This window comes from Ananas comosus, linkage group 22, assembly GCF_001540865.1.
Source record: "Ananas comosus cultivar F153 linkage group 22, ASM154086v1, whole genome shotgun sequence".
Classification (NCBI taxonomy): Eukaryota; Viridiplantae; Streptophyta; class Magnoliopsida; order Poales; family Bromeliaceae; genus Ananas; species Ananas comosus.
In genome coordinates, this window is record NC_033642.1 from 7200932 (window position 1) to 7218365 (window position 17434).

Genomic DNA, 17434 nt, shown 5'->3' on the forward strand with positions numbered 1-17434 from the left:
AATAAAAAGTAATTTAATTTTTCTATTTATATTCCATAGCATTTAAAGAAAGAAAATTGACGGCCCTGTAAAATTTTTACATAGGCTTTTTTTTGCAAATGGCCCCTTGAAAAAATTTTATTTTAAAAATAGTCCTGTCAAAATTTAATTTGCAAAAATGACCCTAGTCCTGCCACGCAGGCGTCACGTCAGCGCCACGCGGGCAGGACTGGAGCCAGTGTGTTAAGTTGAACACGATAAATCATTCACCGTGTTTCGCACGGTGTATTTATATTTTTTTTCTTCTCTTTTAGGAATGCCAACGGGTCGGGTTTGGATCGGGTTTTAAAAAACCCGAATCCGAATCCGAAAATCAAATTAAAATGCGAATCCGAATCCGAATCCGAACCCGGCGGGTTTCAAAAATTCATATCCATATAACTTTAACATATGGATATAGGTATGAATTTTTAAAACCCGCCGGACTCGGATTCGTGTTCGGGTTTTAATTTGATTTTCGAATTCGATTTCGGATTTTTAAAAATCCGATCCAAACCTGACCCAAACCCGATCCGTTGACATCCCTAAAAGAGAAGAAAAGAAATATAAATATACCGTGTGAAACACGGTGAATCATTCACCATGTTTGAACACGGTGAATGGTTCACCGTGTTCAACTTTTCTGCCCGCGTGGCGCTAACGTGACGTTTGCGTGGCAGAACCATTTTTGCAAATTAAATTTTGACAGGATTATTTTTAAAATAAAAATTTGCCCGAGAGCTAAATTGAAAAAAAGCTCTTTTTACATCTAAAGTTTATATAAAAAAAAAAAAAAAACTTAATCCATTAAATTACCAAACTAATATAATTATGTACTATTTTATACTAATAAATTTTTGTATAACAAGGTATCAAAATGAGTTATAAATCATTTTTGTTTAAATGACTGTACCCTTCCAGTCTTCCGCATCTGCTATTTTATATATTGAGAATAATTATGATTTTCAATAAATTCATAATTCCAATAATTCCTTTTTTTGTGTTTGTGTGTGTGTACTATATACATGACGTTTATAATTGCAACAATAATTCCGATAGTTGTTTCAATAAACCATTATGAAACCTGAGAACATATCACATGGCAATATTGCTCTTCAATCAATCCACCACATAAACAAACCACACACACTTCACATTTGAAGTATATGATTCCTCAAGAAGCCTCCGATTCCACCACACCTCCGCCGCCGACGGTGGCGAGCGCGGCGTCGCCGTAAATGAATTCACGGATCTCGGCAAACAGGGCCTCGGCCTTGGCCGGGACGAAGAGCTCGATCGCATGGAACCCTTCGTCGTCGAGATTCGCCACCACCTCGACGCCTTCGCCTTCCAGAAACTGGGCGAACTCCCGCTGCCTATCGATCAACGGGTCCCCCTTGCACCCTTTCACAAAGCACCTGCCGAATATAGACATTATCTAGAATCACCGTTCGCTAGTAACTTAAACATATTCAAACAAAATAACTTCTCACATAGTAGTTAATTCAAATCCAGTCCAGGCATTTTGGACAGGGTTCTAGTTTAAAAATATCACTAACATTCCTCTAAATCACTAATTTGGATGAAATTGTAATTAGAACTCTATAAATTCTGCGTCCGGAAATATTAACGGATATTAATTGAGTTAATTTGTCGTAATTTGAGATGATTTCAGAAAACGTAAGCTAATAAAATGGTTTAAAGTTGGACTTGTCATAATTTGTTTCTCACTATAAGAACAAAATGTCCATCCACCAATGCACTTCCTAATTTCTTACAAAGTCATGTTGAGTACAGATAAAACAGAAAAAATAGATAATTAAATTTAATTCAATTTTTATTATTCCAAACAAAAAAAAAATCAGCTTCAAAATTAATTCACTTGAATTAATGAAATTATCAAGCATTTCAATTCTAAGGTGATTTGATATTAAAAAAACAGAAAAAAAAAAATACAAAACGCGCAAAGTTTATCTGGTCCAAAATCAGCATATCCTAGATCAGGCACACCTTAAGGCGTGTTTTGTTCTCCGAAAAATATTTTAGAAAATAGTTTTCTACCTGGAAACAGATTTTTCGTCCGTTTTGGTTTGCATAAAGAGTAATTTTTCTGAAATTTTTTTTCTCAAATTTCATAAAGTCTTCTTTTCATGGAAATTATTTTTGCTGAAAACTACAAAAAAAATTATATTTCATGAAATTTTTTTTTTGAAAAATAATTTTTAATAATTTTTTGAGAATCTATACATCGCGGCCTCATGGTCAGGTCAAGTGAGAAAAAGTGTTGAATACAAAGATACTAAAAAAGCCTATCTAATCATGCGTTCGCTTTAAACACAACTGCTTGTAATAAAGCAGTGACAACCAGAAAATTATCAAACTTTTGTAGTAGAAAGAGACATAACTAAGATTCAGTCCCAAAAGCACAAGATCCAATTTTAACCTATAATTTCATTACAATCGAAAAAAAAAAGTTTTGTTGAAAAATTTTAATATAATACCTTTTAAATATCATTTCCTAAGCAGTAATTTAGGGGTTCTTTGGTTTCTCGAAACAGCGTGAAAAAAAAAATCTAAAAAAATATTTTATGAAAACTCGTTTTCTAATTTTTTGTCCGTTTGATTTGCAGAAAAACAAGTATTTTTTAAATTTTTTTTCATATTTCAAAAAAAAATTAGCTTTTTGTTTTACGGATATATTTTTAGAAAAACGAAAATACTAATTTTTCGTAAAATATGAAAAATAATTTTTCATAAAAGCTTATTTTACTTAAGACCCTACAGACAAAATACTGAAAATACAATTTTTCATGAAAAAATTTGTTCTTGAAAATAATAAACAGTACAGTGCTCTCCTGTAAAATTAATCAAACAAGCTCCAAAGCCCTGTTCTCCGAAATCTTAAGCATTTTAGGCCCTGCTTGGATATTGGGCATGAAATTTTTTTTTATATGATTGAAGGGAACAAGTTTATTATTATTATTATTATTTTTTCTTAATCCTTGAATGATCATAGATAGTATGATTTAGCAGAATAATATATTCCAGCAATAATTTATCTCACTCCAAAAAATTCACTAAAACATAAACTACGTTGTTATTCGATTCTAAATGTTTGATCGCAACCGACTGTCCCTCGCGCAAGTGACAGAGAATTTGGTGATTGATATCCGAGGTCCCAAGCTCGAATCATAATTGATTCATATTTTTAGCTAAATTTATTTCTAACAACTAAATTTATTTTTTAAAAAAAATAGTAGAAGCGATAGCATACTACCTTTCTCTTAAAAAAATGAAAAAAAAAAAAAGAAGAATTTGATTGCATTTCTCAATCGGAAATTTTGTGAATTCCAAGAGAACTAAAAAGGATTTAGAGAAAAAGGGTTGTTTATGGAACCTGGGCAGCTTCCTTAGAGCCGGCGGCCGCGGCGCGGCGAGGGGGTTGCAGAATTCGTGATCCCTGTCTGCCCCGGGGGGGAGGGAAAGCCGCCAGAGCATGTCATTGGCGCGGAGCGGCAGCATGAAGTCGTCCTCCGACGCCGCTTCCGACGCCGTCCTCTCCGCCCCGCCGAAGTAGGGCTGGTTCAGCACCAGCCCCCTTAGGGTTAGGGTTTCCGAATCATCGGCGGCGAAACGGAGCGCGGCGTGGTAGGCCATGTTCGCCCCGGAGCTGCTCCCCATCACGAAGCACCGGGAGAAGTCCCCGCGCCGCGCGATCCACGGCTCCGGCGCGGCGGCGGCCGTGGGTTGGGATCGGAGCCACAGGAGGGCGTCGAGGGCGTCGTCGTAGGCGGCGGGGAGGCGGTGCTCCGGGGCGAGGCGGTAGTGGAGGGAGACGACGAGGGCAGGGACGGAGGCGGCCATGGCCGCGCAGGGGGAGTCGTAGATGGCGGAGTCGGCGCCGAAGAGGACGAAGCCGCCGCCGTGGAAGTAGAGGATGATCGGGAGGAGCTTCTCCTCCTCCTTCTCCTCCTCCTCCGCCGCGTCTCCCTCATGGGGGAGGTAGAGGCGGAGCCATGTGTTGTGCGCGGGGTTGAGGGGGACGTCCTTGGAGGAAGCGGAGGCGGAGGTGGTGGGGACGAAGGGGCGGGAGATGGTGCCGTCGAGGTGTTCGACGATTTGCAGGAAGATGTTGGAGCTCTTCGATGGAGTCAACGCTGCTGCGGAGTCTCGAACGTCGTCCATTTTTCGGTGCGTTTCGCACTTCTCTTCTTACGCTCTGTTTTATCGTTTGTTTGTTCGAAGTATTCTTCAAATTTTAGTTCTTTAATATAATATTTGTCTTAAATTTTTTAAATTATTTTAATTATCAATACATTACTAATTATAACACAGCAACATCAATTCTATATTAGCGAATTAAATACTTAGGAATTATAATACATTATAATTTAAAGACCAAAAAGGATCACTTTTCTCATAGTTTTGAGGGTCCCAACCTGCAATTACCCATTTATTTTTATTTTAGTTGAAAAGAGGAGTTTGATTCAGGAGAGTTGGAAATTAATTTGGGAATGATTCCACCAGGCAGAGGAGGTTGGGCTCATTAAATATTGGTTGAGAAAATGCTTTGGAATTTCTACATTATTATTATGGCGCGTTTGGTTCAAGTTATATAATATTACAGAGTATTTTATTTTATCCAAGTATCTTAGATTTTTAAATGAAATTACAACTTATGTTATATTAGCGCGTTTAGTTTAATACAGTAATGTAATGCTGGATTGTAGTGTTTATAGTATTACTATGTTTGGTTTTGTTTATAAAATTCAATAATCTAGACAATAAAATATATTAAAAAATTTAATTTTTTAAATTTTAAATTTTAAATTTTAAATTTGAACAAAAGTATAAATTTAATATTTTAATTTAAAATATAAATATAAAATTTATAAATTTAAAATATAAAATATAAAAATAAATATAAATATAAAATTAAAAATTAAAAATCTAAATTTAAAATTCAGAAATTAAAATACAAATTTGAATTTTAAAATTTAAAAAATTTAAAATTTTAAGAAATTTAAAATTTGGAATTTAAAATTTAAAATTTGAATATAAAATTTAAAATTTAAAATTTGAAATTTGAAATTTAAAATTTAAATTTGAAATTTGTGATTTGAAATTTGAATTTGTGATTTGAAATTTGAAATTTGCGATTTGAAATTTAAAATTTGAAGAAATTTGAAATTTAAATTTAAATTTGAAATTTAAAATTTAAAATTTAAAATTTAGAATTTAAAATTTAAAATCTAAAATTTAAATTCAAATTTAAAATTAAAATTTGAAGTTTAAAAATTTAATTAAAATATGAGTTTAAATTTAGAAATTAAATTTTAAATTTTAAATTTTAAATTTTAAATTTTAAATTTTAAAAGTTGACAATTCAAAATTGTAAATTAAATTTTTTAAAATGATGTATTGAAATGGTTTTGAGAGTTAGAAGGATAAAATTGTCATTTTACATAATATGCTGTATTACTAGCTTTCAGTAATGTAAGATACACACTCCCTCTCGTTAATATTTTTGGTGTAATCCTACACTATTTGTAATGTTACATTAACGACCCGATTACGTGCCAGATGAACCAAACACGGTATTCCTGACAGGATTGCCTGTAATCCTGCCAAGATAACCCAAACCAAGCACACCCTTAATTTTATATGTTATGTAGTATCCTTGGTGTTTGGTTGCCCGTGGATTTCAGCATTTGAGGCTTGTTGACACATCTGGAGAGTGTCGGGACAAGTCGGAGTTGTTTTAGCGCGAAATAGACGCAAAACGGACTCGACGCGAGGCGAGAGTAGAGTTCTGACGCTGAAATCCGCAAAGTGCAGTATTTCAGTGTTGAGTACCGGTACAGCATTGGGCTGGTACCGGTACCCTGTGTGCGAGTTTGTGGGCTGAGAGGCCGAGCACCGGTAACCAAATCAGGTACCGGTACTCCAGCTGTAATTGAGTTGGTGAGAGATAGGAAGGTCATTTTATTGGTGGTTATCCACCCCACCTACTGCCCTCTATAGTTATCCACCTGAGAGAAATTTTTCTCATAATCCTCTCTCCCTAGTGTAATTGTGTGCTTGGTGGAGGCTACGGCTTGAGCTCGGATCGACGTCGATGTTGCGCCGGGGAGCCGTTCGAGCGCGTGGATGTCGCAGTTGCGCTATTGGAGGCCGGGCGAGCGCGTGTTTTCCCTTCTCTCGACTTCTCGCCCTTTGTTGGACTAGCTTTTTGAGATGGGTTAAAGTTTACTGAAATCGCCGGAACATCTCCTAAGTTTTTATATCGTCAACATGTATCATGTATTTAATTTCTTACTAGTGCTCGAATTCATAGATTAGCCTTAAAATCTGAATTTGGAGTTAAGTAGTAATAGTATAAGTTTACATGTTGGACTTGAAATTGACTTAGGAGAAAACTGTAAATCCTACACTGTAAGTTTCTTAAAACTATCAGATTTAGCTTTAGGAGCTGTGGTTTGTTTGTATTGCCGCAGTTTGTATGTGGTAGATACCCAGAATAGTGTAGAATGAATTTACACTCGTGTTGGGATGCCGAATTTATTTTACAGTAGTGTGTAGACTGTTTCGGACTGTCAGGTGCCGTCACGGTTGACAATGGACCCAGATTTCTATATTTGCATCAGATTGTGCCAAGGGCACGTGAGATTTGATTGTTAGACCAGTTAGACCCATTTGCTTTGATTATAGCCTGTGAGAGCCTGATTGAGCTCGGTAGAGACATACTTGCATACTCGGTTGGATAGCGCCCACGAGTGCCACTCCGGAGTCGAGCTTTGTGCTTTTGTGTTCTTGTCGTAGCAGTCCTATTTGGACGATACTTTAGGACCGGCCACCTCAATGGTGGTGTACGGTATAGCTCGGACGCAGGCAAGACGGGCCTGTTGGCAGTCCCTTGACAGTATAGTCGTTGTTGCAGGGGATGCATATCTACAGATAGTTAGAGTTGGTTAGTGATAGTATAGTGGCATATAGCTGTAGAGTTTTACCAGCTTCCTTTACTATCCTTCTGCCTACTTTCTGTAGACTTAGTGGGTGAGCCGTTGAGGTCGGTAGCGTTATCCATTGAGGACTATTTCTTTTTGCAGTAATTCTCACACCCAGTTATGGACCTATTTTTACAGAGCCTTCTTCTGTAGCTGCTACTGTCGCCGATACTGATCGTGGAAAGGGAGTTGCGAGCTAGATCCCTTCCCTGGTTGCAATACTAGAGGAGTACCAGCTGCAGATAGTTTTGGTTTCTGGTTCATGTACATACTTATGCTGTTACTTGCTGGAGCGAAAGATGTTGTATCAGGAAGACTTTGTATGTATGGTGAATCTGATGTTTATTTATATACAGTTCTGTTAGCAACTCTATACTACTAGTTGTAGTTTTGTATGATTATAGGTACAGGTACAGCTATCATTTCGTATACTGAGAAAATTCTTTTGTATACGGCGGGTCTATTGGCGTGCCCGGAGAAACGTGGTAATCCGGGGCGTGACATGTTACTAGTGTAGAAATCCGGGCGATGCGACAAATAAAATTTTTTAATAAAAATTTACAAATTAAATAAATAAATATAAATATAAAGAAGAAATAGAAAGATAGTGAAGTTATCAGTTTCCAATGGCTGTTCTTCCGGCATTGTATTCATTAGTTACTGATTTCTTGCTGTAACTGATCAAAAGCAGATAAAAACAAAAAAAGATGGCAACAAAAAAAATACATTGAAGTCAATTATTCAACATATACATATATCCCTTAAAACAAAATACTAAAGCTACTAAAAGTAGTAAAGAAGTAACTACAACCCACATCACCTTCATTCTTTGAATGTAGTCAAGATTAAACATAAGTCAGAACCTACAAAAGATAAAGAAAATAGAGGTAAAAAATAGATTATAAAAGATACTTATTGTCAAAAGGCCCTAACAGTGATTAGATCACCAAATAACAATCGGAGGGGAAAAAAAGAAAGGAACATAGTCAATTATTCAACAAAGGATTTGAACGGAATACCAAAAATTGATAAAATACAATGAAGTAACTGGGCAATTAGGAGCCTAAAACCAATGTAAGAAACAATCCAACAATGACATCAAAGTTGGGAAAAAAAATATTTAATAATATCATATAAAAGAAAAACAGGTCAACTACGGTACTAAAAGTTTAAAGGCACCGATCGTCTCTAAAGCAAGTGGCAAAGGGCTTGGTGGTTGGTACCCGAGATCCCAAGTTCGAATCCTAGTTGATTCACATTTCCAGCTAAGTTTATTTCTAAATGAAATAAACGAAGCGGGTAGCGTGCTACCTATCTCTCAAAAAAAAAAGTTTAAAGGCACACAGAAAGTTCAAAAAATATATAAAGCTCATAGAAAACTTAGTTCACAGGAAACAAATGCTATGTAAAAGATATTAGTTTCTAATAGCCTCAACAATACTTGCCATCAAGGCACATATCCTTAGAAAGGCACAAACATATGGTGTAGAACATATAACCAGAAAAAGCTATGGAACGACTAGGCTATTGAGGCCTTAATTCCTATACAGTATAAACAGTGGCTCAACATACACATATAATCAAAAGCATTGCTCACCATCAGGGATCCAATCACAGGGCGACAACATCGCACACTTACAAATCTCACTATGTTAAATAGTAGTAAGATACACATTACAATAATTTTTTTTCCTTTTTTTTTTTGCTGCTTACTACAAAGCAAAAAGAAGAAAAAAAAAAAGTATGAGCAAATCCAACAGCACACTTCAAAACTAAAATGTTTCGACCATAACCTAGCAAAGAAATTGCTAAAAGGCGAAAATGTTGCAATATTAAAATTCTTCTTTTTTTTTTTTTAGAAGTCAAACTTGATACGGGAAGAAAAAGTCAATATCTAGGGAAAAACACGAAAGTTGCTATATAAAAGATACATGACATATAACTGAGAAGTAGTAGGTACCATTGATTTTCCACTCCCCTATTTCTATTACAACTAACTCTCTTTTTCATTTCCTATAAACCACAATCTAAGATGAACACTCAGCTGAAAAAGTAATTTTTTAAAAAAAAACTAATTTTTAATGTGAAATCGAGAACAAAATTAGAAGACGTAAATGATAGACTAATACAACTATATTGAAACAAACACAAAAAATACAGTAAAGCAAATCGAAGCAAACTAATATTAGATCAATGCAACCATGTCAATATAGTAAATTTGATCGAAGTGCAAACCTCAACAGAAGTACAGCAAGCAATACAAAATAGAGAAAGCCCAATTGCCCACCAAGCACACCAAACAAACCACAGAGATTCTCTAAAAATGATAGCAAGTTTATACATTCGCAAAATCTTATATTCATGGCAAGAATAGGGGAGCTTGTAGAATGATATAACATTTTAAAGTTCAATCGATGAATGTATAGAATTAAGCATAGCTTTTAAAATAAACTTTAAACAAAAATTGTCATGCAATCCAATATGTCCATTATATATAGGGAAAGGGAAAAAACATAAATCATATTTGTATTTCACAACATAATCTAAACCGAAAAAACAACAAAATAGATGGTATAAAAATAGGCTAAGGGCCTGAGAATTGTTAATTTTCGTTAAAAAAGTTCAAAGAAAATATTAATCCCCAACTACATAAAAGAATAATTTGTAAGGGATCTAACTTAATACCAAGACCAGCTTCAAAGTTCACTCACCAAAAAACAATAAAAGCAACAATAATGAATAGCAACAGCAACAAAATGATAAATTTGTCCAATAGCAACTTTGAAGAAGAAATAAAAAAAAGATTATAAAAAAAGAGTGCAGCAGTTGAAAAATTAAAGGCTTAAACCCAATGCAGCCCCAACCCTTCTTTTAAATCTATTTAAAATCACCATAAACAAAACATATTATGATATCTTAGCTAATAGCTAGAAATTTGAATAGCAACATTTTACCATAATTATAAAGTTAATACCGGTAGAGTTAAAAGAAGAGGCTTAGAATCATATGCCCTATCAAATATATGTTAAATTTCATTAAAAAAAGGAAAAAAAAAAAAAAAAACATCATAAAATAATATAAAGTAAATTAAAGAGGTTCATAATGTGCCTTCAATTAGTCACACAATATCATGATAACTCACCCATCTGAATATTCTAAAAGTTTTTTCTGCAATTTTGGTGCTCAACACATACAAAACTACCACCTAAAAGGCAAAAAAGAACAATTAATTAAGAATTGGCCCTCGGTCGGCATAACAAAAAATAATTCTTTATAAACTCATTATATATTAAGCATATATAACTTGTGTAATTATAGAGGACATATCCTTACAAATCTATGTTGCTCAAATGTGCGGGTTCGAGGCTATGACTCTATCGACAATTTTCTCTCCATTTTCATATCCAATTAGCTCATTATCTTAAAATTGCAAAAGAAAAAAAATGCTGTGAGGCTTTATATCGCAACTGGTCCTCAACTTCAGTTCTTCAAACTATTAAATAATTAAAAAAGATTAATAATAGAAATTTAAAGAGTTGTATTGATGTAAGGGTAAATTACAAAGTAAATTATGGTCTATTTTGTCTTAAAATAATAGAAAATAATTTAGAGGCGTAATGTAGAACAAAATTGCAGCAATAAAATATTAGTCCCAATGTAGCGTCACCTTAGTAAAGTATGTAGTATTTTAGTCTAATTTAGTATAATATTTTCATGTAAAACCTAAAAAAGGCAACTCAAAACTTATCCAAATACTTAAAGCCTTTTTGCCTCCACTTCTTTTATTATTATTATTATTATTATTACATTTGTCAAATAAAACAATCTGGAGTTTTTTTATTGTGCGAAAAATTAAAATAAGATTTTAACTTTAAAAGTAAAAAAGATGTCGTGGGAGTTTCTTGATTTTATTGCAGTGAGAATCTAATCAAAATTTTTTCTTTGTATCACTTCTTCGGGAAAAAAAAAACAGTATACAATAATAATGAATATTAGTAAATAAGGATATTAGAATAGCTATATCCAACAAATAATTTTATAATAAAAATATATATAAAAATAAAAATTTCTAAGAGTTATTTTAATATAAAATTATAATATTGTCTTTGATTAGATTCTTTACTACTTCGCATGCCATAATAAAATTAATTTAGAAGATATTTTATGCAGTATACTTGTTGTAAAAAAAAAAAAAAATTTGGATCCACTTTGCTATGCTTATTAAATATTTGTAGCACACTACAATTGATGACATGATGTAGCTTGCTTACTTAAGAGATTGAAAATTTTGGATGGTGACTTATTTTAGCCCTATGTCACTTTCTAGCTTCCACCACCTTCACCCATTATTGTTATTTATATTAATTTCATTAGATGTATATATATATTAGGGAAAACTTCAAAAACCCTCCCCCTGTGGTTTCATTGTTTCTCACTTTAGTAGCCTTTAGTTTAAAGTGTATCAATTTGCCCCCATTTGGTTTCGTTTTTATCTTTTCGGTAGTTTTTTCATTAATATTTTATTAAATTTTATACAAAAAACTTCAGATATCCATCTAGATTTATCAAATATTCACTTTAATACCCTTTAATTTTAACTTTATCACTAATTTAAGAAAAAAAACTAATAAAATTGATAAAAAAAAAGAGAAAAAAGAAACTACAGGGGGGCAAAGTGAGAATTTACGAAACCACAGGGGGTTTTTTTAAAGTTTTCCCTATATATTACTCCTTTTCACAACAAATGTTGTTAAAAAAAAAAAAAAAAAAAAAAAAACTCTTTATAGCAATTGGATGCTATTCATCTAACAACTAGTGTTGTTTTGTTCTCCATTGATTAATTTGAAAATATAGTTTAGCAAACATACTTTTTAAAGGTTGATATTGTAGGTACAAAATAGATGAAGAACATCCCATCATTCTTTACAGCTACTAAGATCTTCTTATAATTGTTTTGTTTTTTTTTTTTTTTTTTTTTCGGTTTCCACCTTTCTTTGGTTAAGATTAATCGATTATATTAGGCACAAATAAAATAGGGGCAATTGCTTATATATTCCTGAAAAGTTTCCGACTTTCTGATTTACCCCTCTTTGAAGGCTAATATTGAAAATACTTTTTTTACGTTCCAACCTATTTCAAATATACCCCTAGAGTTAAAATCTGTTAATGAATTATGTTATCTATATAAAATTACTATTTTGCCCTTTTAAATATACCCTTCCACCATCACCGACTTTTAACTCACGTTTAATCCAAGTTAACTTAACGAATGGAAACTGTAGGAATATTTTGGAATAACAGAGAAACATACGAGGGGTATATTAGAAAGAAAAAAAAAAAAAGTAAGAATAAATGAGATATTTTTAAAGTTCTGAGAGGTATATAGGCAATTATTTCAATAAAATATTGACCTGTATATAATGTAGAGGATATTTTTATTTATTCAAAATTTTGAGTCAGAACCCCTTAACAGTTAACACAACATTCGAGCCCTAATTTGTTGATCTGTGACTGTTTCAATAGTCGCATCTAGTATGTGGAGATATATGTTAAGGAAAATATATTATCTAGAGAGTATCTCCGCGTAATAAATTAGGTGCAGGCTTTTTAAACAATTTTATCCTGACGAAAATTTTATAAATGTGTCCTTTAATATTTTTATCCAGGTGAAAATTTTGTAAGCTTCTACAAAATAATATTATAAGAAAAATTAGGATGTTTTCTATTTAACTAGTAATTCAGAAGTTAACTATAATTTGCAAGGCAACTGGTTTTTATTTAAAAAATATTTATAAATAATATCGTTCTTTTTAGAGGGTAAACCCCTGAGTAATTTATTAAAAAAAAGTAAAGCTTAATTACAAGAATGATCAGTTTCGGAAAAGAAAAGTAAGAATATTCTCGTATAAAGAAACAGAGAAAAATAAAGATAAATTCCCAAAATTAAATAAGGAAGATGAAGGTGAAATCTCAGACTTAAAAAATATCAAAAAATAATATATAAATATATATATAAAGAGAGAGAGAGAGAGAGAGAGTAGAGCTACTATACTATCGGAAGTACAGAGAATCTGATGTTTCTGACTATTTGATCCTTAAGATCAACCCTTTTGATTATTTCTAATCTTTGGATTAATACTACTATCATGTGGGGATCACTCAACCCTAAGTGTACTACTCAACCTAGGAGGACCACAATCATTCCAACTGTACAATTTTTGATCCAATGGTCAAAAAGTCAGAAGCATACATATATGTATGCTTTCAATAGTATAATAGTTCTACACACACATACATATATGTATGCTAGTATTACTATACTCTTATAAGTATAAATTCTTTTGTACTTATAAGTTTTTGGTCGTTGATGAAGGGATGTGCGGTTAGGATGATAGTGGTTCCCAGTTAGAATAACAGTGGTCCCTTGGCATTGAGCAAGTGGTTGGTTGAATAGATGATCTAATGGGTGGAAATAGTCAACGGGGTGATCTAACGGCTGAAAATTTATGAGTACAAAGGGTCTATATTCATAAAAATATAATATCCGGACTATATATATATACTATATATGAGTAGGGCTACTATACTCTTATAAGTATTGGGCCATTTGTGCTCATAAGTTAATTTCAATGATGGAGCTTCTGAATCAACGATCCACTCCATTAAATATAATCTAGAGTATTTGAAACTTCTAAAAAATAAATTTCGTAATTTTTCGAAATCATAATAAAGTCCATCAAACGGGTATAAAATGAACAGTCAAAATCGAATGACGTCCTAAAAATAGATGATCGGATCCTTCAATTTAAGATCGGAGTAGGTAGTGAATAAAATTTTCTATCAAAAATTCAATCTATTCCAATTCTTTTACACCGTTAAACTAGCAAATATTCCATACCGGCCGTTAAAAATTGTCAATTTTTTGAGCTTTTGATCGTAAGGTAAATAATATAGAAAAATTACGAAATTTGATTTCTAAAAGTTCTAAATGTTCTAGATAATATTTAACGGTATGGATCGTCGATTCGAAAGCTCTATCATCGAAAACGACTTATGAGTATGAGGACCTCTATACTCACAAGAGTATAGTAGCCCTACTATATATATATAAAGAGAGAGTGAGAGAGAGAATACTGCTACTATGCTTCTGGAAGCACAGAGTCTTCTGTGCTTCCAGGTCGTTTTCCATGTTGCGACTTTCGAATCGTCAATCGACTCCATTAAACTTGATCAAGAGTATTTGAAGTACCTAGAAAATAAATTATGTGATTTTTCGATATTATTTGCCTAGTGAACGAAGAGGCTCAAAATCAACAATTTTAATGGTAGTAGTGAGCCGTTTGCAAGTTTAACGGTGTAGAAATATCCAAATCACGTGAAATTTTGATAGAAAATTCTTTATACTATATAAAACAAGAATTTTCTATCAAAAATTTAACCTATTCCGATCGTTCGATTAGTAGTTTAACGGTGCAAAAGAATCCGAATAGCTTGAAATTTTGATAGAAAATTCTATTCACTACCTAGATAAAGATTAATAACTCCGATTTTAAATTGAAAGATCCGATCATCCATTTTTGAGACATCGTTCAATTTTGACCGTTCATTTTATGCCCGTTTGATGGACTTTATTATGATTTCGAAAAATTACGAAATTTATTTTCTAGAAATTTTAAATATTCTAGATCATATTTAACGGAGTGGATCGTCGATTCGGAAGCTCCATCATCGAAAACAACTTATGAGTACGAAGGGCCCAATATTCATAATAGTATAGTAGCCCTTACATATATATATATATATGTATATATATATGTATATATATGTATATATATACATATATATATATATATGTATATGTATATGTATATATATATATATATATATATATATGTATATATATATGTATATATATACATATATATATATATATGTATATATATATATATATATATATATATATATATATATATATATGTATATATATATATATATATGTATATATATATATGTATATGTGTATGTGTATGTGTATGTGTATATGTGTATGTGTATGTGTATGTGTATGTGTATGTGTATGTATATACATATACATATGAATATGTATATACATATACATATGTATATGTATATACATATGTACGTACGAAGAAAATAATTCAAGAACAAAATACGTAACCAAAGAACAAAATACGAAGAAAATTAAAAAATTTTGGATGATGAAAGGCCAACGACTACGGATGGAGATGATGAAAGGCCAACGACTACGGATGGATCTGCCAATGAATTCTTTTTCTTTTCTCATGCGTGGGATTTTTTTTTAATTAGGCTTTTTAGCTTACGCTTTGTGGTGATAATAATAATTTATACAATAACACAATGTCATTTTGTCTATTTTTCTATTATAATTGCGATTAAAAATATCCTCTACAATCCAAGCTCTAGGAAATTTCTATAACCTGCATCTGAGGATGGTTTGAAACGAAACTACAAATGGACAGTTTTTAATTCCCACCAATGTCACTGTGTATGACTTTTGGAAACTGATAATAATAATGGAATTAAAAGTGTTGTTGCACTCTGGGACGAAGCTATGCCGAGGCCCAAGGTGGCCATAGCCCCCCTCAATTTTTCTATATTTGCTTAATGGTCCTTCAAAATTTTTTTTTTTGTGGATTATGGATAACTTTGGCCTCTCTAGTTTTTCAATATTTACTTAATTGTATGGTGCCAACATAACTCTCTCCCTCTTTTTCCTAATCGGTATATTTTTTTATGGGTGAAACCGTAAAAATATATTAAAAGCTTCTTACTTATAGAGTCTTTTGTAATATATATATATATTTCTCTACTCTAAAAACTTTATTTAATAATTTTTTAAAACTTTTCTTTATTTTATGTGAGCTCTTTTATTTGACTAAATCAAGAATTGTACTAAATTTAACAACTGTGTTAATTTTATTTGCTAAAAAACTAAAAAAATACTGTTAGATTTAGTAAAATTTCTAAGTTATTTTAATGTAATAATATAAATAAAATAATTATAAGTTAAACATTTGAAAATAAAAAAAATAAAGTTCATACTTTTACATTATTTATTTAATTAATAATTTTTTAATAAAAAATTTTTAATTAGGAAAAATTTTGTTTATTATTTATTACTAAAGTTTCTATTTAAATATATTTTGGCCTCCCTCAAGATTGAATCCTAGGTTCGTCCCTGGTTGCACTTGAGCTGTTTGAAAAGGTGTTAACAAATCTTTAATCAAAATATTCAAAATATTTTCTTGTTGCCACAAATGATGAAATTTTGAATTAAAATTTTTATTTTTTCATGACCAAAAAACTTATTTTAACTTTCGGTTACAATGAAAATTCCGAAGTTTTTTATTGTTTCTAAAAGTGATTTCAAAAAGTAACTTGAATGAAAACTCATAAACTTAGTATACATTCTATTCTTAGCTTAATGAAAACTTGTCTTTCTCAACATGGACCAAATTTAGTAACATGGTAACTAAAAGAGTAAAGTATCTATTTTATATTTTGGAATGTCCAAAAATTTTAAAAGCACACGCTATTTCAGTACGTAGTAACTGTGCCATCGTACTTTCATAGCATATAAAAAAAGAAAAAATTAAAAATGCTTTCAAATTTTGCAACCTTTGAGTATTAAAAAAATATATATACAACTTTAGCTTCCACAAAGCTAAATTTAGAGCTGGGGTATCTAGAGACAAATAATCATAGTTATATTTGATAAACATAATACCAAATAAAAATAAAAAAACTCAATGTCTATGAATGACCTCATCATTACCTCCAAAGCATTCATGAATGAGATAATGTTTTCTAATGAAAATGTTTAGGGGATAACGTGATATAGCTATTATTTAAACAAAGTCAACGGGCTCACAAATTGGGAGATGCTTGTGTATCAACAAATGATGATAAAGCTCGAAGTTGACCATTAAGTTAAGGGAAAACTTCAAAAACTCATGTGGTTTCATATTTTTTTATTTTATTACTCTGTGGTTTAAAGTGTATCAAGTTAGTACTCTGTGGTTTCTCACTTTATCACTTTAGTTTTCTGTGGTTTAAAGTGTATCAAGTTAGTACCATGTGGCTGTGGTTTTGCACTTTATCACTTTAGTACCATGTGGTTTCACACTTTATCACTTTAGTACCCTGTAATTTAAAAAACCATATGGTACTAAAGTGATAAAGTGCAAAATCACTGGGTACTAACTTGATACACTTTAAACCACAGAGTATTAAAGTGATAAAGTGAGAAACTACAGGGTACTAACTTGATACATTTTAAATCACAGGATAATAAAGTAAAAAAAATTGAAACCACAGGGAAGGTTTTTGAAGTTTTCCCTTAAATTAAAGCTACGCTAATTTAATGT

General features: G+C 31.9%; 1 protein-coding gene across 1 annotated transcript; it reads right to left on the reverse strand.

The window, feature by feature from the left end:
* LOC109726932 (carboxylesterase 1-like) lies at positions 972–4278 on the reverse strand. Its single transcript, XM_020256755.1, has 2 exons — positions 3416–4278; positions 972–1436 (listed from the first exon to the last, which is right to left on the reverse strand). Exons 1-2 carry the CDS (start codon positions 4201–4203, stop codon positions 1193–1195), a joined length of 1032 nt encoding a protein of 343 aa, XP_020112344.1. The 5' UTR covers positions 4204–4278; the 3' UTR covers positions 972–1192.

Coding starts and splice junctions, on each gene's coding strand:
- LOC109726932 (XM_020256755.1), bottom strand. CDS start 4,203: ATGGACGACGTTCGAGACTCCGCAGCAGCGTTGACTCCATCGAAGAGC. Junction 1,437..3,415: donor GCTCTAAGGAAGCTGCCCAG/GTTCCATAAACA, acceptor TATATTCGGCAG/GTGCTTTGTGAAAGGGTGCA.